Genomic DNA, 27623 nt, shown 5'->3' with positions numbered 1-27623 from the left:
CTCTTGTGTCGCGGGGAGTTTAACAAACATACAAACAACTGACGCAAAGTACAACCACTCCCAAAACAATTATTTGTGGGAATCGAATCCACGATGCAATGGTAGCGGCGTGGCGAGCAGTGGTTACACTGCGCCACGGTGGCAGTCAAAGAAATCAGTCAGTATGAATAAATAAATATCCCAGATTCCTTTGCCATGAATTCTTTCCTACAACTGCACTAATTTCCTACTGACGTGGTATTTTCCAAGGAGCATTGACGTCAGGCAGGCAGCCGATCGTAAAAACTTCAGCAAAATCTCTTTACAGCGTGTTCTTTAGAATTAAATCATGCAACTCTACTCAACGTGGTATAAGGCCAAGACAAAAAAGATTCTTGGCCTTTTAAAAACACCATCCAATTCTCTTTATGGCAAATTTTTGGGAACAAAGCCATCTTGTATAGTCAGCTCCAAAAGTAGCTGATCATACTCAATCGTTTGAAACCCTATATACTGAAGTGTGCACAATATAACATTTGCCATTGATTGAAATGTTTAATTCTAACTAATTCTACCTGATTTTGATCAGTTATTTATTCAAGTGTAAAAGTAAGTCCCCAACCCGCACTTGGCCAGCGTGGTGGACTCAAGGCCTAACCCCTCCCTCATTACGGGAGGAGACCCTTGCTCAGCAGTGGGACATTCATGGGTTAAATTTATTTTATTTATTAAAGTTACGTAACACAGAGGTTTTGAAAATGTGAAGTTGTTCAGCTACTTGTGGAGCTGACTGTGCCTTCTGAACGTGGTTAAGTTTAAAAAAAGACAACTCCCGCACTAAGAATTGCTCTTGTGTCGCGGGGACTTTTACAAACATACAAACAACGGACACAAAGCACAACCAGACCCGAAACAATTATTTGTGGATCGCACAAATACACGGAAGAATCCTAGTCTGTTTTAATTGTTCAAAGATGAAGATGACTTAATTGACATCCTCTATATGATTACTTTGCATCATATTATTTAATATTGACATAGGTTAAATACACGTTTATCTCAGACTGTCTAAATACAGTTTAGTGTCTACTAGATAAGTGATTACCTCTTAATTTCGTAATCTTTCAAGACAGACACATTAGCTCGTTTGATCAAAATGTACATCTTTCAACAGATACAATTTTAATGCCAATAAATGTAATTTTTAATAGAACAATATGTGATAATTTTGTGATCGGGTTAACATATTAATTTCAAAATGTTTAAAGTATTTAATGGTGCTATTTCGAGGCAGTATTTGGTTATAATGTCGGGTAAGTATTTTTTGTTTCTTTTACATTGTAGTTTAAGTTTAATAAATTAAATGATGAAAAATTAATACAGCTAAGCTAATAGTCTAACAACAAGTAATGAGAGATTCAAAACCTAAGTCACCATGACACGCACTAAAAACTTTTCGAAGTTACATGACAATGTATGTAAGAAATAACTATTACTAGGTACTCCGGTGAAAGAAAAACTATTTAAAATATCGCGGCTTGTACACATCCTACTAAGATGCAAAACGGTCACAATACCTTATTTATTGCCCGATTTTTGGACTAACTTACATAGGTCTTAGTTGCAGGCAGAATGATGTAAGTTGGTGGAAAAGTCGGGTATTAAATTTTCACGACCCAGTCAAAACATTGTAAAGAAACCTTGATTTCTTAACAAGTGATCTGGGCTATTAAGGTATTATGTTTCTATTTCCAGCTAACTTAAGTATGCTGTGCTTCGGCCTAGCAATCGCATGGCCATCTCCAATGCTGGTTAAATTGAAAGAAGAAGAAGACACTGGTCTGCCGAGACCAGTCACTGATGAAGAGGCGTCCTGGATTGCTTCCATTGGTGTTCTTTGTGGACTACCTTGTAAGTTCTTGACCATATCGGAGACTATGCTTTGATCTTTCTTTCAAAATAGTATAAGATACTGTGAGTTTTGGAAGTCGATAAAAAAATTCCAGCAGACAAAGTGGACCGGAAAGGGAGGCCTTTTCTCCACCAATACAACGAATAAATTAAAAACTCTTTTCATATAGTTCCTCTATTGTTGTTCTGTATCAAAGTACGTTTAAAATACTAATAAATGTAACCCACCAATGTCCCACCACCGGGCAAGGGTCTTCTCCTGTAATGAGGGAGGGGTTAAGCCTTGAGTCCACCACGCTGGCCAAATGCAGATTCGGAACTTTGCATACCATCAAGAACTATTATTAAGAACTCTAAGGCCTGCAAGGTTGCATCCCGATGCTTTCCTTCTACGTTTTTTTTGTAATTTGGTATGTGGAACTATTCTCAGCATTAACGATTTTCTTTTTTGTTTTCCAGTAAGCTGCGTAATAGGCTTAATAATGGACAGGATAGGTCGTAAGACTTGTTTAGCATTGGCAACAATACCTAGACTGGCTGTAGCCTTAATACTGACCTTCGCTACTCAAATATGGATGGTGATGCTGGCCAGAGCGATTGATGGAGTCATCACCAACGCCCTGGTGATATCTGTTCTTCCTACATACAATTCAGAAATTGCCAGTGTAAGTATTTATTTCGAGTTGACGACATAATAATATGCATGTATATCCGCAAATTTCGGATTATGGAGAATTTCGTTAACTTCTAATGGCACTGACAAACAAACCGCAGTCGCCATCTTTGTTTCAGTTGTTTGGCAAAAATGTTGTTTTTGTCAAGTATTGCCATAGCTACGGCTATTGCCGTATTCACCCGAGCGAAGCCGGGTTTTCGTCTAGTTAAATTATAAAGTCGTGAAATATTTGTATGACATTATTATGATTTCACAATAAAAAAATACGTATTAAACCAAACTAAATCATTCGTGTATTATTAAAATTTTAAGAAATAATATTGTGCAATGTCGCGAAATAACTAACAAAAGGACGGGCGCGCCACGCCCACATGCCCTATGAAGTATGTTTAGCTATACTTACCCTTATACTAACCTAAGAGATGACACTAAAACTAGATAAAATTATGACATAAAGCACAAAGTATTAGTACAAAATACGACTCTAATGTCATTGAAATATGGCTGGTCAATTTAAATTGTAATAGTCGTTGTCGAGTCTTAGTCGTTGTTTTTTCTTTTCATATTTTAGTGTGCGTTAAATGTTATCGGCTGAGTTTCGCGACAGCCATCTTCAATGAAATAGTATGATATGCTTCCTTCTGTGTTAGTTATTCCGTGTGCAATGTGCATGTAAACAACAATCAATACCACTTGTAGCCCCCTTGCGACATGTTAAATAATATGTTACAATATTTTCCGATTTCCATCTGCGATTTATTATCTTTGTTATGTTTTATTGTTTACATTTTTTTTTGGAATATGGGAGTATTAGAGCTTATGCTCACAATGCTGGCCCAACGCAATTTGGGACGTCAATTATTTCAAGAATTCTTTACAAAAATGTAAGACATTCCGGCCACCAATACAATCTTCAGACCGATGAGATTGTGCCATCAGAAGCCGAATAAACCAAATACTTTTGCACTTTGCCCCAAATCAAATTTCATGGTCCCTTTTTTTTAAAGACATCTTCCTCCATTAATCTCTCATGTGTCGCTTTACAAACATACAAACAACGGACACAAAGTGCAACCAGTCCCGAAACAATTATTTGTGGGTCGTACAAATAATTGTCCCGTGTGGGAATCGAACCCATGACCTTCCGACGCAATGGTAGCGGCGTGGTGACCTAAAACACTGCGCTAGGGAGGCAGTCAACCCCATAAGCTACTTTTATCACAGTTACTGTCTTTATTTCTAGAAAGAAATCCGGGGAGCCTTAGGAACAACCTCGCAAGTGGTTTCTGCGACTGGTATGCTGATCCTGTTTGGTATCGCTCCTTTCCTGCCGTATTTGTACGTGAATGTACTGTACCTGTGCATTGTTGCTGCTGTGACTTTGGTCACGTGGTTCCTGCCGGAGTCGCCTTATTTCTTGTATTCCAAAGGTATGTATTGCTATTTACATTTTTGTAGGATTATACAAAACAATAATTTAAGCAAAAAATACACAGCGAATTAAGATCAAAAATTCCTAATATGATATAGGAATGGAATGAATGAATGAAAGCTTTTCGGAATGCTGATAAAATAATTGAAAATCTTAGGTTAATTTATTTCATTATTTTGGTTTTGGAAGAGTTATACCCCGAAGAAGATTGCAAGATAAAGCTGCAAGCTGAAGCTTAAGTCAAAAAGCCTCTCTCTCACACTTGCCTCTTTTATTTTCTTTTTCAGGGCGCAAATCAGAATCAATAAAAGTCCTAACCTACCTCCGCTGTTCAGAAACCTTAGCAGCCGAAGAAATAAACCAATACGAAGCCGCATTACACCAGCAGGTGAAAAAACTAAGCACAAGAGAAGTTTTCCAAGACCCGGTCACTTTGAAGACATTGGCTAAAGTGATACTGCTCAGTATATTACTGGAATTGACAGGTTTCAGCGCCATGTTGATATATATGATGGAAATATTAAAGTCCACGCAGACTACAGTCAGTGATAATGTTGCGTCGTTAGTGATGGGTTTTATACAATTGATAGCTTGTTTCTTCACGATATTGATGACGGATAGATTTGGGAGGAAGCCTATATTGGTTACTACGCTGTTCGGAATGGCTATAGGAATGGTAAGGTCCTTAAGTTTAATTTCAATCATACTTTTATTAGCAACGCGAAATTTGAGTAAACATGGATGTTTGGTACTCCTCCATGCAAATTGAATGAAAAGAGAATAAAATTAGATATTACTGGTAGAATACCAGATTCTGACGGTAACATAAGGAATATTACGCTTCTAGAAATATTTCGCTTTGGGTAAAATATAAGGAATAAGCTAGTTTTCAAGATAATAAAAAACCAAATGAAATATTTTTTTTGTTTTCAGGCCGGTCTGGGTACATTTTTTCATCTGAAGCTACACGATTATCACATCACCGGGTTCCTGAACTTCATGCCTTTAATCTCCTTGATTCTCATAATCTTCTGTTTTAATGCAGGTAACGGTTCTATTCACAATATTATTGCAGCCTTTCACATTAATTATCACAGAATTAGTCTACCCGAAGGTATGATTTAGCTCCATATAAAGACATTTCATATGAACAACAGGTCTTCAATTAAAATATTCTTTCCCTTTCCAAAATTGTAAATCCCTACTTAGGTACTTAATCTAAGACATTGTTAAATCAATTTAGTAGGAGCATCTGCTCGAAAAAGCATGGATTATTTTAAAAGCTTCCATCAAAAATTACACGCTTTTTAATAACCACCAGAGGCAGTTTCAAGAATAATATTTACGTTTTATAACCGTAGCGCCGCGTGTGGTGGGTTCCAATCCCACCCGGGAAAAATCTTTGTGTGATGAACATGAATATTTGTTCTTAGCCTGGTTGTCAATTTATCTATATAGTTAAGTATGTATTTAGAATTACATAAGTATGTTTAACGGTTATTTGGTTACCATAGTACAAGCTCAAATGACCGTGTGTGAATTGTGTAGAGTATTATTATTACTTTTCAGGTCTAGGATCCTTATTCTGGGTCGTAGTACCAGAACTCTTTGACGGGCCAGCTCGCGCAGTAGGTGTTTCTATAGCCGGGGCCACGGCTACCCTGTTCGTGTTCCTCACCATCAAGTACTTCCCAGCAATTAACAAGGCGGTCGGTCCAGCACCCACTTATTGGTGGTTCACAGTCACATGTGTCATCACCGGCCTGGTTATTTGGTTCTTTGTACCGGAGACCAAAGGAAGGACCTTTGGAGAGATTCAGGAGAAACTAGGACGGAAGACAGGGAAAGTTTGTGAAATTGTTGACAAAATATAAGGATAAAATGCTGCCCATGTGGTTCATACGAAGTTACTAAAGCCGCACTGTAAAAACTAAAGTAGTTTTATTTCTAGCCTGATAAAGGACAACGCTACGAGCTGTAAGCTGTCTCTTATGAAGCGAGGATTCAGGCCAGCTGCTTTTGTATTTTTCCATTTTCCGTAGAAAATATTAAATTTTTCTTATCTTTATATATATAATTCTTCTGTAAGTGTGTATGTCACTGAACTTCTCTTAAACGTCTGGACCGATTTTGATGAAATGAGAATGGTTTATATTCACAATTTTGTCCGCTGGACAATGTTTTTTTAATTAATTTTTAATTTATTAGACAAGACAACGTCTGTCGGGTCCGCTAGTATATGTAGATATATGTTAGTTAGTGTCTGATATTATGCTATAGGCTGACTGTCTATCACAAAAAAGTATTTATTTCATAATTCTCTGCCTGCGTCGGAAATTACACAAGCAATAATCTCATTCAAAATCAACTTTTTTCATTCAAATAAAACCAAGCATGTTTATTAAGAATATATTTCATTATAAAAATATCATCTTTAGGCACTTAATTTATAATTTATATTAATAGGTAACTTATTACAAATCCTACTGCGAGGCACAAAAATCCGAATTTACAAAAGAAAATCTAGAGAAATGTAGAGCTTAACCCACAGATCGTTTACCGGCCGGTAAGCGCAACAGCCATTTACCGTCAGGTGGTTGCATACCAAACTGTAACCGCGCGGTTAGCCGTTCCCGCTGTTAACCGCTAGTGCGTAAAAGGTCTATGAGTTTACACAAGGTTGGCTTACTAATCAAATTTCAATTCTATCAAGCCGTTGTAAGATAGTCTTAAATTCCAAGCCAGCACGTGATAAATCGTGATTGTTTAAAAACCCAATCAGATATTCTAATTGCACATACAGATTATCTTCATTTTAATTCAGCGTTTGGCCGTGCGCTACTTTGAAATTTAAGGCTCAATTCACATCGGGTGGCTTTGATTTCCATACTGCATAATTTATTACTACATATATATTTTTCTCATTTTCTACATCGATTAACGAAACAAATTACTTCAACACAATGTATTATGCGGTAACTGCTAAATGGGCTAAATTTTTAAATAAAAAAATTGCGATATTAAATTTGATAGTGGTAGGAAACCGCCGAACTAAACCTGATGGTGAGAGTAAATGAGTCTATTCAGATATTATTATAATAATAAAAATAAATTTAACCCATTACTGTCCCACTTCTGGGCAACCGTCTCCTCCCGTAATGAGGGATGGGTTAATGGGGTTCTAACTTATTAAAAAAATCTTGAAGGAGGTAGTTCATGCCAAATACGCCATAAGGCGCTATTTCGTTTTTTTTATAGTCGATAATCGATAGACGTAAAAATCACGACAGTGAGAAAAAAAAATATTGTATCTATTCACGTATAACTAATTAAATACTATAACATAATAATATTGTGACATTACAAAAAATCTTACCAAAAAATCAGTCTAACATTTAGTGCTAACATTATCAGACTCTTTCTTTCTCAAAATATCTTGAATTTCAGCAAAACTCTTCCCTTTAGTTTCAGGAATACAGAACATGATGAACAAACACAACAACACACAATTTATACTAAACACCCAGTACGTATACGCAGCGCCGATGGCCGAAGTGATGAAAGCAAAATATTTGGTAATAAAGAATAATGTTAAAGTGGTTGATACTATAACTATTGACATGCCAGTTCCTCTTGATTTGTCATCGAAGAGTTCCGCTCCTAGTACCCAGAAGAGAGAGCCTAGACCTGAAACAGATTTATAAAAAGTTGGTTAAAAATAAGGAATTGCCTTTACAAAAAAACATTAATGGGAATTGGCCTATATAGGTTTGGAATCTGATGGAAACGGGAATTGAGACATATTGTTTATTTTTTAAGGTCTTTTTTATTGAAAATACTTTCACCAATGTGATGTTTTTCAATTAATTGTCTCATTCTAATTCATCCCACTGAATCTCAATGTATGGGAGTTCTCCTCTCATCAGAAGTTTGATTATACCACGGAGGCAGCTGAATTCTTTTGAAAACTGATGTAAAGTCTCGGCAAGCAAGGTATTATAACGATGCTTTGCACTGCTGGTCAAGGGTTACCTCCCGAAATGATGGAGGGGTTAGAACTTGAGTCCACGCTGGCCAAATGCGGGATGGGGACCTTTATGCTTTACCATTGAAAAAAAAAGGTGTCTTGTGCCTTAAAAAAATTGATAACGACATCTTAACTATAGGAGTTATACAAATGTAGGTCGATCTCTTACCTGCGCTATAACTGTAGACAACTAATATCAAAGATATTAGCGGGACAAAGTTCATGAACCCGCTCACTTGACCACCCTCCTTCAGCTTGAAGAAGATCCCAAGACCAAGCTGAAAAATAACAAGAATGTTAGGTTTTTTTTTCTAACTTTATCGTATGGTAGTCAACCTATTAAAGGGTCAAAGTTGTTTATAGGAAGCCGTTTTTTTTAACTTTATTGGTCAACCCATCAAAGTGTCGAAGTTGTTAATAGGAAGCCAGTCTTTTGTTATTTACCGGGCACATTACCAAACTCCGGGCTGCTATTTATAAATCCATATAAATTAGAAAGAACCAATAGTACTCTGTCCAACCAAAGAATCGAACTCGAGACATTATAATTAGTAGTCGGATACACTATCAATCGTGCTTTTATAGGGAAAAAATCGCCTTCGGATTTCCGCCATTTCCATGGGAAAAATTGTTATGTGAAGTGACCACTAAAACCGCACTAAAAAACTACCTTATTGGTTGCATGGCTTGAGAGGTTATTCCCTCAGTACCCAGATCTCCGTGGCCCCCGTCCCGGAGGACGCCGATTTGTTTTTATCTTACCGAACTATTTTAAAAATAAATCGGGGCCCTCCGGGACGGGGCCTCGGGGATCGGGGTACTCAGGGAATAACCCGGCTTGGGGACCTCTGAGACCTAAAAGTTAGTATAAGTATCTAATGTGTAGAGCAGGGCCAAAAAATAATTATTTTTCAATCGTGTACATGCAACTTTACGACTAATTGATCCGATAATGATAAAAGGATTATTACTATAATAGGAATGGAATAAAAATATTGAGCAATAAATAGATTTCTTTTAATAAGTAGTAGCTAATCAGAAGTCAATCTAATGGAAGATTGATCACTGGCTGGAACGGTTGGTTATGATTATGCAAGATTGTGCAATAAAAAATCATATAGGCTTGTCTAACACGATCTCATAAAAATATACGTTGATAAATCAAATTATTTTGTATCTGTTTATCAGTTGTTTGGTTACCATAGTACGAGCTTTGTGTGTGTTGTCTAATGTCATTTATTTATTTACTTTTATCAGTGACTGTGTCTGTGGCGCGATCTGTAGTGTTTTTACTGAAGGGTGGAGGATGTGGGTTCAATTCCCATGTCGAGCCAAAGACTTGTCTTATTTCTGACTTTTCTGTCTGTATAGAATTAGGAAGTCCGGAGTTAGGAAATTCAGTTTCTAGATCTATATGCCTCGGAGAGCACGTAAAGCCGTCGGTCCTGCGCCTGACCTCTCACTGGTCGTGTCGATTATCCGTCCCACCAGACTATGAGAGTAAAGGAATAGAGAATGTACCTGTGTATTGTGCAAAAACTTGGACACTATAAACAAAGTCCTGCACAGTTGACTAGTTTAAATGAAACTGGCCTCCGTAGCAAAATGTCGTCTGAGAACATTGCTTTCTTTTATCAAACAAGATGAGAATCGCAAACAATAGTTTGCCTCAAAATCAAAATCAAAATCAAATCATTTATTCATTTAGGTCAAATATTGACACTTATGATAGTCGTTACAATTACTGAATCTACCACTAGCTCGGAAAGGGGGTGGAGCCTTATGAGAAGAGCTAGCAAGAAACTCACGGCCACTCTTTTCAATCGCCAAAAGTTTTACAATGTGGTTGATACAATAATTGATCATGCGAGGAGCTGCCAACAATCAGCGATATAGACTAAACGTCAAATAAGGAAAATGAATATAGCTAGGTTATTTATTAGTCTCTGATCGTACCGTATGTTGGGAGCACCTACTAGCATGTGATAATAAGAATATGGGCAGCAAGTGAGCACATTGGTTGTGAACAATATAAAAGAAAAAAAAAAGAAGTGACAGTTTTATGATTAACATCAAATTGTACGTAACATCACCTAATTGCATCATTAATTGCCCATATTTTACAATATTTAGACCTACTGCTACTGAGTTTATACAATTTATAGCAAAGTTCCCTAATTTCATAGAATCCTAATCAAGCGAGCGACTAATCCCAAGAGCTATTGTCGTTTAGATACTCATCAATTCTGTAATAAGCTTTCCTAACGAGATGTTCCTTAACAGCAACTTTGAATTTTGGCAGGGGTAAATCCATGATGTGCTTGGGAAGCTTGTTGAAGAAACGAATACCGAGACCTACAAACGAATTGTGCACCTTGTGTAAACGATGATGGGGACCTACCAATTTGTGTCTGTTTCTAGTGTTATAATTGTGTCTATCGCTATTTGTTGCGAAAGTCCCTAAATTTTGTTTTATATACAACAAGTTTGCAAGCACATACTGTGATGACACCGTCAGTATCCCTATCTGCCCAAAAAGCTCTCTCAAGGAGTCTCGCGCTCCTAAACTATATATTGCGCGAATAGCTCTTTTTTGAAGGACAAAAATAACATCTATATCAGCAGCCTTACCCCACAGTAATATACCGTAAGACATGACGCTGTGAAAATAACTAAAGTAAACCAGTCTTGCCGCATCCACACCAGCAAACTGTCTTACTTTTCTGATTGCGTACGCGGCGGAGCTGAGTCTCCCCGAGAGATGCGCTATTTGAGTGCCCCATTGGAGCTTGCTATCCAGACTGATACCTAAAAAAGTTGCCGAATCTACCAAATCGATAGTTTGCCCATTTACGACTATGTTAGTACCTAAATTCCTCGCGTTGGGCATAGTGAACCTAATGCACTTAGTTTTGTTAGAATTTAATAACAGATTATTACAAGTGAACCAGTTGTGGACCTGTTCAAGAATACTATTGATATCAATAAAACAAGACTTCGAACGATCTACTTTAAAAATGAGTGAAGTGTCATCTGCAAATAATATAATATCACATTAGTCCTGCACCTGAAAGGGGAGATCGTTTATATATACGAGAAAAAGAAACGGACCGAGTATCGAACCCTGAGGCACGCCGAGAGAAACAGCTGAACCTGAAGACCTTACACCATTGATATCTACTCGTTGAATCCTATTACTCAAATATGACGCAAGTAAATCGAGCGCTGTATCCCTAATACCATAGTGGTTTAGTTTCCTAAGGAGCGTATTATGTTGGACACAGTCAAATGCTTTGGAGAGATCGCAGAAGTTGTTGGTGATAATCGTGTCATTTACTTTCAGTTCAAAATTATTTTCGCGCTGGATAGCACGACCTGTTTCGTTGTTAATGATATTCCATGTGGTTTTGATCGTATTGTCTGAGCTTTTAATTTTGTTGCTTAAGTGTAAGGATTTAGCAGCAACACAAATTCTCTTAAAAATTTTTGAATAGTTCCTAACGTATTCAAGAAATTTAGGATTAAAATTGAACTGTTTCATGGAATAAAGCTCATACAACCTAGCTCTACTTTTATAAATACCTGCTGTCGCCCAATCGCAAAATTTGAGTTTCCTATTGTTATCTAGTATGGTTTTCTCTTTGAAGATAGTTTTGAACTTGGATTCAATAATGTTGAATAACGATGTGTAAAGGTTATCCGGGTGTTCTACGGTGTCGTCTAACTTCGTCATAGCACTAGCTATCTCACTATTAAATAATACTAAACGATCCCTAGTAATAGGCCTACAAGTAATTTTCTTTAACTTATTATCTATCCTAACAGGAAATATAGCCTTCTGTCCACAATGGTCCGATGTTAGTTCACTTAAGATTTCCCTACCTAAGCATTCGCAATTGCAGAATATATTGTCCAAGCATGTAGCAGAATGTGCAGTGATTCTAGTGGGCTCATTAAATAAAAAAACTAAATTAAATGATTTAAATAATGACTTAAGTCTCGTACTAGTCGATGATTGCTCAAGTAAATTTACATTAAAATCACCACACACTACTACATACTTGTTGCTTATACTTAAACGTTTTAATATATCCTCCATTATAGACTCAAATAAAGTAAACTCACTATTTGGTGGTCTATATATACAAACTACTATGTGTCGCTCTAGCTCGACACAGGAAACCTCAGCAGTGCGTTCTATTGACAAATTAACTATGTCCCTACGTTCTTTACATTTAATAGTGTTAGCTACCATAATCAGTGAACCACCATGTCTAGCTTTGTTCCTAATATACGCACTAATAATTGTATAAAACTCATTGTTTATTGCGATTTGTTCCGTGTGTAGCCAATGCTCAGTCACACAGAAAATACCTACATTATGTTTTTGTAAGAACAATTCTACTTCTAATTCCTTGCTGGATAAACCTTGTATGTTTTGATGTACTAAATTTAATGAGCCTAGCTGTTTATCCATTGTCCTACCTGTCAGTTTAAAGAATCGGATACATTATTCGTAACCTTGTCGCTAACTACACTACCTATACATTTAATCACAGTATTGTTAGAATAACTACACAATACTGGGTCGTCCCTTAACCTAAACTGCGTTATAGCACCTATAACTGTGTTAATATTATAAGCTAACAATGTAGCAATTTGTCTTTTGTCCGAACTATTAAGAAACATAGTTTCTTGAGTATAAATAAAACTACTAATAAACTTATTAGTGTCAAAAAACAATAACTTATCACTATGATAAGACGTCATTAAATGTAGTTGATTATTCAACCTATGTATACGCTTATTTTCCCTTTCTGTAAGAGATTGTGAGTATGGGAATGCGCAGATAATTAATTTACCTAAATCTAATTGCAATAAACTGCTAATACTATCAATAATATCAGTTTTATCTAAACCTAAACTATCACCTATCAGTAAAACTACTGTTGTATTTATATCTAAGCGAGTGTTCCTAATTCTATCTACTATTTGATTTAATTTGAGGTTATGGTAACAGTTATTTTTAAAACTACAATGTAAGTTGTTGTTTATTATAGGTCCTAAGTTAATGCCTAACTTATCTGAGAACATAGCTACTCTGTTCTTTGTGTTAAGATCTATGAAGGAAGAGGGAATACTGTCAGATGAGTCGGTCAGTGAAGTCTCAGTACCTAAACTAGTTTGAGAGGGTTCTAACTGTTCTAAGTCACAAGGGGGTCCCTGAGACTGAGAACACCTAGTGCATGGAGTATCAGCTAAGGCCCTAACACGCTCTAAATTTTCCCTGCCAACTTTAGCAATCTCATCGTATTTTAGTATGTAATCGTGAGTCGCCTTGCATCGCCTTGCATATAACCAAAATCACGCAATCAAATCTCCAATAATATCACGAAATAATTACTAATTACTATCTGTCTAAGTGAACGTCGTGTAAGCTGTGATAAGTTAGTGTTTTGTCATATTCAATCAATTATAAAACTATATATGAGTGATAAGACTGTATAAATAATCAGAGCTTACACGATGATTATTAGTAACGCAGTCTGTTTACGTCGCTCACGTGAAAACTGCTGAACCTTTTTGCACTCAATTTAGTGATGTGATAGATTATATCTCAAAGGCATTTTTCGGCAACAACACTACGCTGTAGGCAGGCTAGGTAAATATAAGACTAGGTTTTAGTGCCGATAATAATTCATACAAACTTTATAAATTCTATCAAATACCTTTTTATGGATAAACTAATGATCACACTTAGATTAAATTGCACATTCGGTGGTGTATCGGACTGCTGAACATGTAGTCTCCGTTTCAATTCCCGGGTAGACCAAAGTGGTACTGGTTTTGTCAAATTAATATCAGAACATTTCTCAATAGCAGCTTGGTAACATGCCCGGTAAATGGCTTGCCTCTTATTACATGAGGCTAACATAGTTAATGGCGAAACGTGGATGCACTTTATACACCATTCTCCAGGTATAACAGGTGTGAAATTATGTATGTATGTATGACATGGTCATATCCCCTTAAAAGATTCAAGTAAATTTAGATTTTTAAAAAATGCGGTTACGATACAACAGCTACCCTCTTATTCATGAACACACTATAAACCTATTTTAGTTAAAAAATGTTTTCTCTTTTTTATTTCGCTAAGGAGTGAAGGAAACAAAACTCTTTATAAGCCTTTCATAACTTCTTATTTTTATATGAATGAGAGGGTTAGACTCTTTTACTGTATCTGCATATTTTCTTTAGAACTAGACAAAACTTACAAAAACTTAGAATAAGCAAGACAGACTAATATAAAAAGGTTCTTACCATTCCAAGCGCCATTCCAACGCAAGTCACACACAAAATCGGTTTCCTTCCAAACCGATCTGTCATGAACGTAGTCCCGAAACTAGCAGTCAACTGTATCATACCAATAATCACTGAAGCAGTCTCAGACTTAACCGACGTCTGGGTAGACTCCAATATAGTTTGTAAGTAAAAAGAGACCGCATTGAAACCGACTAATTGAAGTCCCAAACCGATGATTACGACTAAGAATAGTGATTTCAGAAATAGTCGGTTCTTGAAGATTTCTTTGTTACTGACTGTGTTAGTGTTATTGTTGGCTAGTTCGTATTCTTTGATTTCTTCGTTCGCTTGTGCTTCCGAGCCTCGGAGGAATGTTAGGACTTTAAGTGCTTCGGATTTTTCACCTGGAACAAGTTTATTAGATTTTAATTTGCATCAGAGTAGATGATGGATCAATAAGTAAGTACACCTGTCAGCTAAATTACGTGATCTTATTAAAAATTGCTTGTATTGTCGTTCACTTCTAACTAATGGGTGCAATAGTTAACATATATTTGTCATGGGCTCGTCTGACCACGCCAAATAATTATGTGATGACCTCTTCATTCGGAACAAATGAAGTTATTTATACACTCGAACCCATGTACACATTTAAAATTATAAATAGAGAACGGTTTTATGCAGTAAGCCTATTATCATAGCTAGGCCAACCAAGCGTAATGTAGCGACTAATATTAGTACCGTAGACGCTCTATATATTTACAAATAGATGATTTCTCAGTGCCCGGAGTCCAGTAACGTGCGGGTGTATGGCTATAGGCTCGCCCCCTATTACATGGAACTGACATCGTCAGACTGCCAAAGATCTTCGAAAATGACAGCCGGGATCCACAATTTAACGTGCCTTCCGAAACAAGCAGGAACTCGATATTTATTAGATGGTCACCCATCCACAGATCAACCTCGGCGAGAGTGGCTTAACCTCAGAGATCGATCCGCGCGGCTGTTGCTAGCTAAGCCACGATTGTATGTATGATTTTTAAATACATCTATTCTATGAACTCACCTTTAGAATACAAAGAATAAGGACTATCAGGTATCAGCAACAGTGGGAGAGTGGTGACGGCGATCGCACAGGTGTATGACACGCTTAACGTCATGTACGATATAAACGGACCCACGGACAACATGGTCACCACTCCGAAAGAACACACGATCTGGAACACCGTGCCCAGACTGCCGCGGATCTCTTTCTGAAAAGGGGAAAGATTTTTAGTGGTAGGTTGTGGTGACTGTTTATGTGGTTTAGACGGTAGCAATTACGAATGCTGATCACGAAGTTCTGAGTTCGATTTCCAGGTCGGGCAGTGCTTTTGGTCACTTGTATTTTGTATTAGAATGTCAGTCAATAGCAGCCTGGATCTCCGTATTCTAAACACATTATGAAACTCTGGGCTACTATTAAGTAAAATCGAATATAAATTAATAATAATAGTCTACAAAGTAGCTACAATGTCGAGGTATTTATATAAAAAATCGCGCAAAAAGTAACCATAATCTTTACGCGGAGTCATATTTGCATTGACCGAGACTAATCGTCAAATAAAACTACACACTGCATAGTTATAATAGATGTTTTTGTTATAAGTAGTTAGTTTTAAGTTGCTACTAGCTGACCCGCGCAACTTCGCTTGCGTCACATAAGAGAGAATGGGTCAACTTTTTCCCCGTTTTTGTAACATTTTTTACTGGTACTCTGCTCCTTCTGATCGTAGCGTGATGATATATAGCCTATAACCTTCCTCGATAAATGGGCTATCTAACACTGAAAGAATTTTTCAAATCGGACCAGTAGTTCCCGAGATTAGCGCGTTCAAACAAACAAACAAACTCTTCAGCTTTATAATATTAGTATAGATTAGTATAGATTTAAATTCATAGTGAGAAAAACAAAGAAGAGATACTGATCTAACTAACACGCTTGTTGATAGATACATACATACACACATAGTTTACGCCTTTATCCCATAGGGGTAGGCAGAGACCAAAGAAATTCACTTGGTACGACCCCTACAAACTTCCCTTGTCTCATTACCACTTGACGAATTACCGTCATGACCTGTGAGAAGTCAGACACGGAGGTCTATGACCTCAATCTCCTAACTCCTAATCACTGAGTATTTCTCGACAAAAAAAACTCAGGAATAATTTCTTGGCCCCACCTGAGATTCGAACCCCGGACCACTGTGCAACAGTAGGTAACATAGACTTCCGACTACGTCACAGTGCCAAAAAAAGGTACTAAGTCAGATTAAAGATAAAAATACTACATATGGCTACATTGTGTTTTTATTTTATAATTGCTTGTTCAATGATTTTACGTCACGAAAATGTTTATTTAAAACTTTAAGTAAATGTGTTTTTCTGTTATTATTTATTGCAATTGTCTGCGTAATGCGAAACGAATTATGAATGTTAATGTTTTTTTTTCAGTTAACTCTTTTAATATGTTTTAATCTATAGTATTATCTACATTTATGTAAATATTTTTTTTATATATATATAAAAGCTTTATGTGTGAAAGATGAACAAATGAAATGCAAAATGATAAAAATAAATAAAAGAATATAAGTTTGTACGGATCGTACAAGAGTCCTTTGAGCTCTGCTGGTAAAGAAAACTTGATTATTATAAACTAGCTGTTACCCGTGACTCCGTCCGCCACCTGAATTTTCCCATAGAAATGCGTCATTTTCCCGGGGTACAAAGTAGCCTATGTCCTTTCTCGGGTATTAAAATATCTCCATACCAAATTTCATGCAAGTTGGTTCAGTAGTTACAGACAGACAGACAGAGTTACTTTCGCATTTATAATATTAGTATGGATGAAATATAAATATTTGAATACTCACACTAGCAATTTCCGACGCATAAATAGGTACTAAGGTGATGATGAAAGTATCAAAGAAGCCCATGAGGCCTCTCGCGACGAGTATCATCCAAACATCAGTGGCGTAGATCAACATGAAACTAGTGATGAACTTTGGTAAGCAGGACAGGATTAAAAAGGACTTCCTTCCTACCCGTTCCAGTAAAAACGCTATCAGGAAATTAGCTGAAAGGAGAATAGTTAGAGTATTAGTACAATAACCTCCACAGTGATAGCCGAGTGACAGAAATTGGTACCACGTAATACGAACCCGAGGCGACACACCAATGATATTTCAAAGTTATTTGTGTATTAGAAATAATTATCACTTGTTTTAATGGTGAAGGAATACATCGTGATGCAACCATGCCTGATAGTTCTTTAGAACAGTTCTTGAAGGTATGCAAAGACCCCATCCGCACTTAAGCTAGCGTGGTGGACTCACTGCTAGGCAAGGATTTACTCAAGATTCGAGGGAGGGGTTAGACCTTGAGTCCACTTCCTTGACCAAGAGGACGTTGGGAACTTTACATGCCCTTAAGAAATGTCTTAAAATATAGGACAGTGGAACCCTAAATAATAACATGAGTTACGTGAGAAATTTCATTATTTATTCCGTAGCCGATGACGTACAAGACTATTGTTAAGTAAGTCCTTGGAACTTTTAGGTAACTCTTAAAAATAAACACAAGCGAGAAATAAAATTATTGATTAACCATTCAAATCTTTGACTATTCATGAAGTTGACGACCTCCGTGATGTTCAGTAGTTAAGGTGGTAGCTAAGCCATTGCGTCAGGTGGTTGTGGGTTCGATTCCCATACGAAACAACTTTTTAAGCAATTCTCAAATAGTTGATTCGGGTCTGGTTATACTTTGTGTCCGTTGTTTGAAAAGTCCTCGCGACACAAGAGCAATTCTAAGTGCGGGAGTTGCCTTTTTAAATAAGAATAAAAATCGGACCAGCCGTTGAGTTGGTCAATGTGAGCTGTCAGGTGACAATCAAAAACATAATTACCTGTTATTCCAGTCAAGAATCCGATAGAGACAATCCAGGAGCCTTCATCTTCAGTGATAGGTCTGGTCAGGATGGAAGTTGTACTGTTATTCAACTTCACCAGGACTGGGGAAGGCCACACTAATCCGAGGGCCATGGCAAACGCGCACAGGTTCACTGGAAAGAGAAAAGGAACCGTTATGTATTTTAAAATAAATACATATGTAACGTCACGCCTATTATACGCGTAGATATAGGTAGAGGTGTATGAAATAAGTTCGTTGTCAAAACGGTATTCCCATGTAACAGGGAGGAAATTTTCATTAAAAAACGCCTTCAAAAAATTAAAATGATTACCACGTTATATTCGATAGCAATTTACGTACCTAACTATTGCTATTAAGAGCGCCTACTTTAATTCAACGAATAACACATCGCACACATGTCACGTCAAACTCTCGATACTTGAGTACCGTCTGTACAGAAAGATTTTCAAATGGGTGAAATCGCTTCGGCCGTGTATGATACCAGAGTTTGGTAGCCAGTATCATACGAATAAAAAATAATTGTTATAGGATACTGGTATCCAAGTGATAGGATTTATTATTTTTCTGATACCCTTCATTATGTTTGGTAACCAGTATCCAGCAAGGAATATTATGTCTATTTTTAGCTTGTAATACAGTCTTCAATAGCTAGAAGATCAGTGTACAAAGACACGCTCATTACCTAGAATTGTGCGCTTCCGTCCAGTTGTTGACGACGAAACCCGTTAATTTGGGTTAGAGAGGCCAAGGCAAAAAGCATCCTTAACTTACTATCTCTCAGTTATTTCTAACCGCTGAAGAAAATTTTATGGACTCGGTCTAATATATTTGGTCGGGGAAAAAGTATTTTCGCACTATAGTAAGTATGAACTTGTAATATAGAAATCTCTTTGGCTTCAAGAATCACAAATGAGCACACGGTTCATTAGGTTTCTTTCAGTGAGCTGGTGAGGTACCCAAATATCGAGCTTTTTTGTGTAGAGAAAAGATTTTATTACAAGTTCATACATACTAAAATGCTAAAAAACTTTTTCCGCGACCTAATACTAATGTATTTTTTTAAACCATTACTGTCCCATAGCTGGGCATGAGTTAAACGTGAAATAAATCGTTTAGGAAAAGATGGATCACAAAAATATGTATTTTGGGGAAAGAAAAATCGGCCATGTCTTTGAAATGAATACGACGCTGATGATGCATTTGTTTAATGTTAAAAGACTTTATGTCCATTAATTGGTACACAATTTTGTTTATTTTATTTATCGTTAGATTAATACAAAATCATAAAGAAAGAAACGGTCATTAAGGCTTTTGATCGCTTAATACACGAAGCGCAGGCGCAGCTTACAAGTTGCTGATTTGAAGGTTTCCTTTGAAATAATAGTCATTATATGTATTATTTTTTTTTATATTAAGACTACTTATACGTAATTTATCGATGGTATGTGAAACCACGAATTGGCAATATACAATACAATTAGATACAAACTACCATCGACTAAACTATAATGGCAATTACGAAATCGTCCTTGTACCATACACTGACATGCATAGCGATCCAAGCACTACGGTGTGAAAGGGATAACGATATAGGATTTGTATAAATCCGTCCTTTTCAAAGGGTTTGTATAGAAAAAATGCTACATAAGACCATATGCCTCTAATCATCGTAAGTGGTTCACATGTTCAGGAATATGAAGATTGAAGGTACACATCTGGTAAAGATAGCCTCAACATGTGTGTTCTATATCTATGATTTCACACGATGACTATCTGTTATTGGTTGGCTTTTTTTGTGGGCTATAGGATATAGACATGACCTTCAATGTAATGTTTCTAAGATGATTTGACACTATGTATCACAATCTTCTGCCTCAATTCACACCGATATGGCATTTTTATTAGACTTATTTTAGCAGAAAATGAAAAGCTTGCCGCTATTATAGAATACTTATAACATAGTGTTCATAAGATCTACTCTTTGCAAGTACCCTTTGCACATCTTAGGGTCCCCACATGCGGATTATACATCTCATATAGACATGGTTACGCCGGTGATATCAAGGTGTGTAGCAAGACTTACATCCTACATCTCGTCAAACCATATACAGGGTGTGGCGTAAATAATGGATAATCCTTTACCAGCGGATGGGCGACAACCCAACTGATCTAAATATCAAAATTTACCTCTGGCACAAGTATCATAGTTTTTGAGATTTTGGCCATTTTGTGTGTTTTTTTAAAAAAGCGATTTACGCTCGTTCTTTTTGATGCTGTGATCACAATTTAAGGCTTTTTTTAAATCCGTTTTTTGCAAATAAATCCTGAATAGATGTGCTATTGAATCTACAATCTTGTTTTGTTATTACTACTTGTTTTTTATTTAAATTATGCATTCAAAGTTAAATTTTATAATCTTTCACAACTTTTGTGCAACTTTGAGCACTTGTGGTGAAAAAAAAATGTATGGTGGCTTTACTGCCCACGCCATAAATAATTTCTAAATTTTATTAGAATTCTAAATTGGTATAACATGCAGCATTAATACCAATTATTGTCAAAATATTACAACGAACTTAAATTATTAACACTTTTGCCGGTCGACTAATTTTATTTTATCAGCGCGTTTAAGCTAAGTTTACTTTCAAATATTCATGTCTATAGGGTTATTACACTATTAAAGATTATTTAGATGATAAAAAAGCTTGTAACTGTGCTGCTTCTACCAAGTCTATTTCAAAATAATGTATTACAATTTGATGAAAAATGTCTTTTTTTGTCAACAGAGTAGTTTTCTTTAGATTTCTAATTATCTTTATTATTTGAATAGTATTTATGTTTTGTATTTCTTTTTTTTTTCAACACTGCACACAAGTGCTCAAAGTTGAACAAAAGTGTTGAAAAACTATAAAATTTAACTTTGAATGCATAGTTTAAATAAAAGACAAGTAGTAATAACAAAACAAGATATTAGGTTCAATAGCACATTAATTTAGGATTTAAATGCAAAAAAATTTGGCCATTATGTGTGTTTAAAAAAGCGATTTACGCTCGTACTTTTTGGTGCTGTGATCACAAATTAAGACTTTTTTTAAATCCGTGTTTTGCAATTAAATCCTGAATAGATGTGCTATTGAATCTAGAACGCACTTAGCGTGAAAAAAATAAATTAGTCGACCGGCAAAAGTGTTAATAATTTAAGTTCTTTGTAATATTTTGACAATAATCGGTATTATTGCTGCATGTTATACCAATTTAGAATTCTAATAAAATTTAGAAATTATTTATGGCGTGGGCAGTAAAGCCACCATACATTTTTTTTTCACCACAAGTGCTCAAAGTTGCACAAATTTTGTGAAAGATTATAAAATTCAACTTTGAATGCATAATTTAAATAAAAAACAAGTAGTAATAACAAAACAAGATTGTAGATTCAATAGCACATTTATTCAGGATTTATTTGCAAAAGACGGATTTAAAAAAAGCCTTAAATTGTGATCACAGCATTAAAAAGAACGAGCTTAAATCGCTTTTTTAAAAAACACACAAAATGGCCAAAATCTCAAAAACTATGATACTTGTGCCAGAGGTAAATTTTGATATTTAGATCAGTTGGGTTGTTGCCCATCCGCTGGTAAAGGATTATCCATTATTTACGCCACACCCTGTATATGGTATGTAATGGTATGGTATGGTATGGTATATAAGCCGGTCGCAGAGTTTTCTAATCTACTAGTAGCCTGTGCGTTAACCCTTATACAAGTGACGCAAGTTGCGACCATTACAAACACAAACTATCACCGTAAAAGGTTTTTACAGACCTGTTTATACGTAAATAACTAGTTAGTTGACTAATTTTCTAGAAGTCTAGATATTAGTGCTCATTACTAAACGGAATTTACCGATTATTGCAACTTTATTTTTAAAATATCTGTGATGTTTTAAATGCACAAGTTTACCTACTAAAGATCTGATTTTCCTGTGAATAAAGCTACTGACGGTAGAAAAACAAGCAACTGACTGCCTCCGTGACGCAGTGGTTTACGTCACGAAGCCGCTACCATTACGTCGAGAGGTCGTGGGTTCGATTCCCACACGGAACAATTATTTATGCGATCCACAAATTATTGTTTGGGGTCAGGTTGTACTTTGTGTCCATTGTTTGTATGTTTGTAAAAGTCCCCGCAACACTAGAGCAGTATTATTAGTGCGAGACTTGTCTTTTAACAAAATTAAGAAAAATTAAAAAGCCTTAGTAAAATTAATGAGACAAGCATAGGATCGTAAAAATGGTGTACTGAGGGGGAGGCCTATACTAAACAGTGGGGAGAAAGGGGCAGAATAGATAGATGGAAAAACTTTTGCTTACATTTAAACCAATTACCTAATATGTGTGTAAGCTAATTCTTTTCTATTTAATAAGTGTAAACTGATAAACAAATTAGGATGATCAGAGTCCATTACGGGCAAACGGTAAACAAAGATTTAGATAATAATAACTAATTAATTATTACACTTACTTTAACTATCTCATTTAATAGTTTCTTGTGCAATACAAGTGTTTATACTAAAGGATAATCGTAAACTTTATTTGTTGTAAAAAGTTTTTATACTAAGTTTTTCGTAATAAATCAACAACAGAGAGTTATTATATCCATACCTAAGGTTTTAATTATAAGCATACTTTCCTACTACCTACTATCCTTCTAATCCTACAATTATTATAAATGCGAAAGTTTGTGAGTATGTATGGATGTTTGTTACTCTTTCACGGAAATACGACTGAATCGATTACGATGAAACTTGGTATGTAGATAGCTGAAGACCTAGAATAACACAGGCTTTTCATCCCGGAGTTCCCGAGGAATCGGGATTTACACGGGAGGGGTTTCCACGCGGACGAAGTCACGGACGACCTCTAGTTAAATTATGATTGTGAAAGTTTGTAAAGATATTGGATGAATGTTTGTTACCTTTCTCTCCTAGCAACAACTACTTATGTGATTAAATGAACTTACCCTAAGTGAAGTTTTATTATAATTATAACTACTTATGACGATTTTCTACGAATACATAATATTACAACCTCCCCCCTTCATTTCCTTCTGTACAATGTTGCAGGGCTGCTAGAGAGCTAGAGATGGAAGGATGGCAATAAAAAAATCGGTCAAGTGCGAGACGGACTCGTGAAAACACCAGGTTTATTGTATGGCTTCCTATGCTATTACGGTTTATAAGATACAGCCTGGTGACAGACGGACAGACAGCGGAAGCTTAGTAATAGGGTTCCGTTTTAAATTGATGAATGATAATTGATCTAAAATTCAGTGCGTACTACGCATGAACTAATATAGAAGCACAAAACCTGAAATATAAAAAACTTTATGCAGTTTAAATAAGTAAGAAAATAAATAATATTTATTTATCATATTTTTTATTTTCACATTATATCCTACGCCTGCACAGCTAATAGGTAAATATGTAAAAATAAAAAAATGCATCAACCAGCTTACCGCATACTGACGATAAGGTTATTGAAATTGGCGGTCACGGAATATAAAGATGGCTTACATTAATAAAGATGAAGTAATAACACGAAAACACTAAAAAAAACATACTATTCGATGTCTTTTCACGACTTTTAGAATCAATTTTATTTAAATGAATACAAAATTAGCTAAGAATAAAACGGGGGAAAACTTTTTTTTTTAAAGAAAATATTGACGTAGGTACAAGCCACTGTCTGACGCTATTTAATTAAATAACACGGTAAATTGTAGACTTCCTTGTAAAACATAGTTAAATGTTTCTGAATAGTAATAATGACTTTCAATAACTTATTTATTAATTTTAATACTTACTTACTTATAAATTCACCGAAGTAAAACTTTGCTTGAATTCATCACACAGTTACCTACTGAGATTAAAAACAATACGATATAAATGATGTTTACCTTAACATTTGCTAATTATACCTCGATCGGAACCATCAAAATACTAAAATATATTTTATTAACCATTCTCCAAATTTTAAGTAGTAGCAAGATTATCATAACGCGAATAAAAATAGTAAACAAACATCTTAGCACATAATTTTAAAAATAAAATCGAACCACAAACAAAAAAAAAGGCATTCGAAATTCAACTTCTAAAAAAAAATACGTACCGGCTATAACAACAGCATACTGCCGAAGCAGGGGACTATTCTGCAAATTTATCATTTTCACTCACTTTTACACAAATAACTATTGAAATAAAATCACAGTATTATTTCCACGGTCACCATGCATCTGTGGCGGTCACAGACCGAATGAAACGCGACATAACCTTTCGCTTAAAGTTAGTGGGGACAGTTTGGGGGTCATCTTCACTCATATAGTAAAGTACCTGCTTAGCTCAATTATAGCTATCAGGAAAAAAAATGTTTACAAACTATTCGTTGCTTTTTTCTCCGTGTTAAATATTATATTATTAGTAGGTTTAGTTCAAGGGTTAGTAAAATCAAAATAAAATAATGAACTAATAGGGCTTTTTCAGACGTTTGTTATTCACTTATATGGAACTACAGTAATAAACAATTTTTTTTGTAAAAATCTTCCAGTCCTACAAATAAGCTTTACACTTTTTTTTTAAATTAGGTAGGTACTAAAATATTTTTTTAATTTTAAGTTATTATTTCAGACAATGAAACTAACTTTAATTTACCGTACAATAAATAAAATTCTTAGTGATATAACCGCATTAAGTATAGCACACAGTCTTACTATTAATACCTATAAGTGTATGTATAATGTATATTATTATATTATGTAACTGAAGTGCATTATAATAAGTGATTTGTGAGTGTATCATTCTAACCCTTCACTTTATAAAAAAGGTACGAGTATTCCTTATTCAAAATGTATTATGAATATTTTGATGTGTTTAAGCAGCTATTTGATTATAATATCAAAGTTTAATGTCGCGTTTATTTGTCTGTTCGGAATATATTTGATAAATAATGAGCAGATTGTCGTAAGACTTTCATCAATGCACGTCGAAATTTATGAGTGACATTTGGCACATTTGCTAAATAATTATGATGATTTCCGGGTGCGCTACTATGTTAATTGAAATCTTCTTTTAACAAAAATATTGACTTATTAGGAAACTTCTCAGTCATTTTATTAGCAGTTTCCTAAACAAGAAATATTGCGTAAAGTTGCGAGCATTATCTGCCGTTCTAACTTGTATTATATATCCTAGTTCTTGCCGTTATTAGATATGTTAGGTCATTCAACTTTTATTTCTACCTAGTTGCAAAGATAAATATTGAATGATTGACTAGGCATTAACTTAAAATGCATAATATTTCCTAGACTAGGTGCCATCCCACAACAGGAATGTAATCTTTATGTGTATACGCCTTATCGGGTTGCTTGCTTTTTGACACCCCATAGGGCCAGTTCCGCAGCTTATGAATAAGTGTCTGATAACTTATCTGCTAGATAAACCACTGTGAAATTTCATCTGATAAGCTATCTCGATACCAGTATCTAAGTGTTGACAGTCCCATCTGTCTGTAGCATTTGTAACTTGCTAAATATCGTAATACAGTTTTACTAACGTTAGTGATTATTCCGCTACCGTCTATGAGTCTATAGTAGCGTGATATTTAATGGTCTCTATATATTAAAGGTAAAAAGTTGTCGACAACACTATGTCAGACATTTTTTCCTTTTTAGTTCGAGAGATTTTACAATCGAAACAGATTGCTCTAATTAATTGAGTAAGTAGGTACCTATAGGTAGATTTTATTTATTTTGCCGTCATTTAAACGTACGGGTATCTCAGTAAGTAACCTATGTTACTTTTGTTAGTTTTAGATCCAAAGCCAGAGAGAAGGTCAAAAATTATAAATAGGTGTAGTTACACACACACGGCAAACAGCATTTAATATTATATTATTTTGAACCTAACAAGGCCTTTTTGTCCTATTTTGAAACAAAATGTAATATATTTTCACTTCGCGCATTATCAGTTAAGTGGGTATACAGGTGTTCAAGATTTGAACGTTGGAGTACCCTATTAACATATCGATAGCCTCATAAGATAATTTATACCTTGACTGTGGCTAATTAATATAATCATAGAAAGATAATAATGGTTAACGCAATATTTTCAGTAGATACAAACTAAAATATTTATTTATTTTTATGTGGAGGAGTCCGCTTTACGGCTTTTGCATAGATATGTTACTGTAAAAGCCCGAACGGTGGTAAATCCTAAGATTTTCCGGTATAACCTAAGATTTACCAACTCGCAATGGTAAAAGTCCGAAGAATTCTTTTATTTCGAACTTTTGCCTATATTCACTTGATGATGTCGAGATGTCGCCGGAGCCCCGCTTCGCGGGGCTCCTCCTTCTGGGTGGTTAAAAAAAAATAACCACGAAGGCTAAGGTGGGAGCGAGCGAAGCGAAGCTCCCACCTTAGCCTTCTAACCTAACCTACCCATGTCGCTTTGCCCAAAACTCCTTCTTTATAAGTATGTCACAGTATATAATTATACCGTGAAATAGTTATAAACATAGTTATGAAGAAGGATTTTTTTATATATCGTAACATAGTTTTTAAACTCTGGCTTGTTCGGACTTTTACCATTGAGAGTTGGTAAATCTTAGGTTTTACCGGAAAATCTTAGGATTTACCACAGTTCGGGCTTTTACAGTAACAGATACATGCCATGTCTAATAATATATCCGATCGATAAAGTGCCCGAAAATATATGAAAAGTGCGACAATTCTGTACTTGGTGACCTAATTAATCTGACTAAAGGGTTAAAAAAATGTCGAAAGAACAATCGAACACAAAAGTTTCTCACGCAGATGATTTCAAGTTTCGAATTTTAAAATTTAAATACAATATTTATCTGTGGATTCAAATTCTCATTAGGTACAAAAAATTAAGCAAGGATTTTTTACAACTCCCGCAGTTGATAAACATAACATTTTCAACCCTGAGATTCTCTAGGGAGTTTACATTCATAAAAACACACACAATAAGGAAATAGAATCGTGTTAGAAGTTTGTCCCTAATCCATGAGTTTAGATAAGGACTGCTTGTTCTAGGAAGATTTAACTGTCTAATATTAGCTATGTAAAGATATATTAAAAGTGTCCTTCGCACAGTTAAAAGTTCTTATGAATCAACAAATAATTGATAACCTTGCTGTAGGTACCTTATAGCAATAGCCCAGGAAACGAGTGCAGCAAATCGAAAATAAGATGTTTTAAAAAAATTTATAACCGCAGTTTTCTACACACTGGTATTTACTTCCTAAT

General features: G+C 35.5%; 2 protein-coding genes across 2 annotated transcripts; one reads left to right on the top strand and one right to left on the bottom strand.

Annotated features, from left to right (window-relative positions):
• The first annotated feature begins 1115 nt into the window (after positions 1-1115).
• Positions 1116-5939, top strand: LOC142983424 (facilitated trehalose transporter Tret1-like). Its single transcript, XM_076130266.1, has 7 exons — positions 1116-1292; positions 1735-1890; positions 2350-2555; positions 3810-3996; positions 4286-4674; positions 4932-5043; positions 5568-5939. Exons 1-7 carry the CDS (start codon positions 1238-1240, stop codon positions 5870-5872), a joined length of 1410 nt encoding a protein of 469 aa, XP_075986381.1. The 5' UTR covers positions 1116-1237; the 3' UTR covers positions 5873-5939.
• Positions 5940-6393: 454 nt separating this feature from the next.
• On the bottom strand, positions 6394-24632 carry LOC142983425 (facilitated trehalose transporter Tret1-like). Its single transcript, XM_076130267.1, has 7 exons — positions 24467-24632; positions 18275-18430; positions 17241-17443; positions 15395-15581; positions 14347-14732; positions 8195-8303; positions 6394-7685 (listed from the first exon to the last, which is right to left on the bottom strand). The coding sequence occupies exons 1-7, from the start codon at positions 24519-24521 to the stop codon at positions 7387-7389; spliced, it is 1395 nt and encodes a 464-aa protein (XP_075986382.1). The 5' UTR covers positions 24522-24632; the 3' UTR covers positions 6394-7386.
• Positions 24633-27623: the final 2991 nt, after the last annotated feature.

Source organism: Anticarsia gemmatalis, chromosome 24 (assembly GCF_050436995.1).
Source record: "Anticarsia gemmatalis isolate Benzon Research Colony breed Stoneville strain chromosome 24, ilAntGemm2 primary, whole genome shotgun sequence".
Classification (NCBI taxonomy): domain Eukaryota; kingdom Metazoa; phylum Arthropoda; class Insecta; order Lepidoptera; family Erebidae; genus Anticarsia; species Anticarsia gemmatalis.
This window is presented reverse-complemented; position numbering and strand designations above follow the sequence as displayed.

Excerpts from the sequence above, each read along its gene's own strand:
- LOC142983424 (XM_076130266.1), top strand. The coding sequence starts at position 1,238 with ATGTTTAAAGTATTTAATGGTGCTATTTCGAGGCAGTATTTGGTTATA. Across the intron at positions 4,675-4,931 it reads TCGGAATGGCTATAGGAATG|GCCGGTCTGGGTACATTTTT; the intron begins GTAAGGTCCTTA and ends TTTTGTTTTCAG. Across the intron at positions 5,044-5,567 it reads AATCTTCTGTTTTAATGCAG|GTCTAGGATCCTTATTCTGG; the intron begins GTAACGGTTCTA and ends ATTACTTTTCAG.
- LOC142983425 (XM_076130267.1), bottom strand. The coding sequence starts at position 24,521 with ATGATAAATTTGCAGAATAGTCCCCTGCTTCGGCAGTATGCTGTTGTT. Across the intron at positions 15,582-17,240 it reads ATGCGTCGGAAATTGCTAGT|AAAGAGATCCGCGGCAGTCT; the intron begins GTGAGTATTCAA and ends TCCCCTTTTCAG. Across the intron at positions 8,304-14,346 it reads TTGGAATGGCGCTTGGAATG|CTTGGTCTTGGGATCTTCTT; the intron begins GTAAGAACCTTT and ends GTTATTTTTCAG.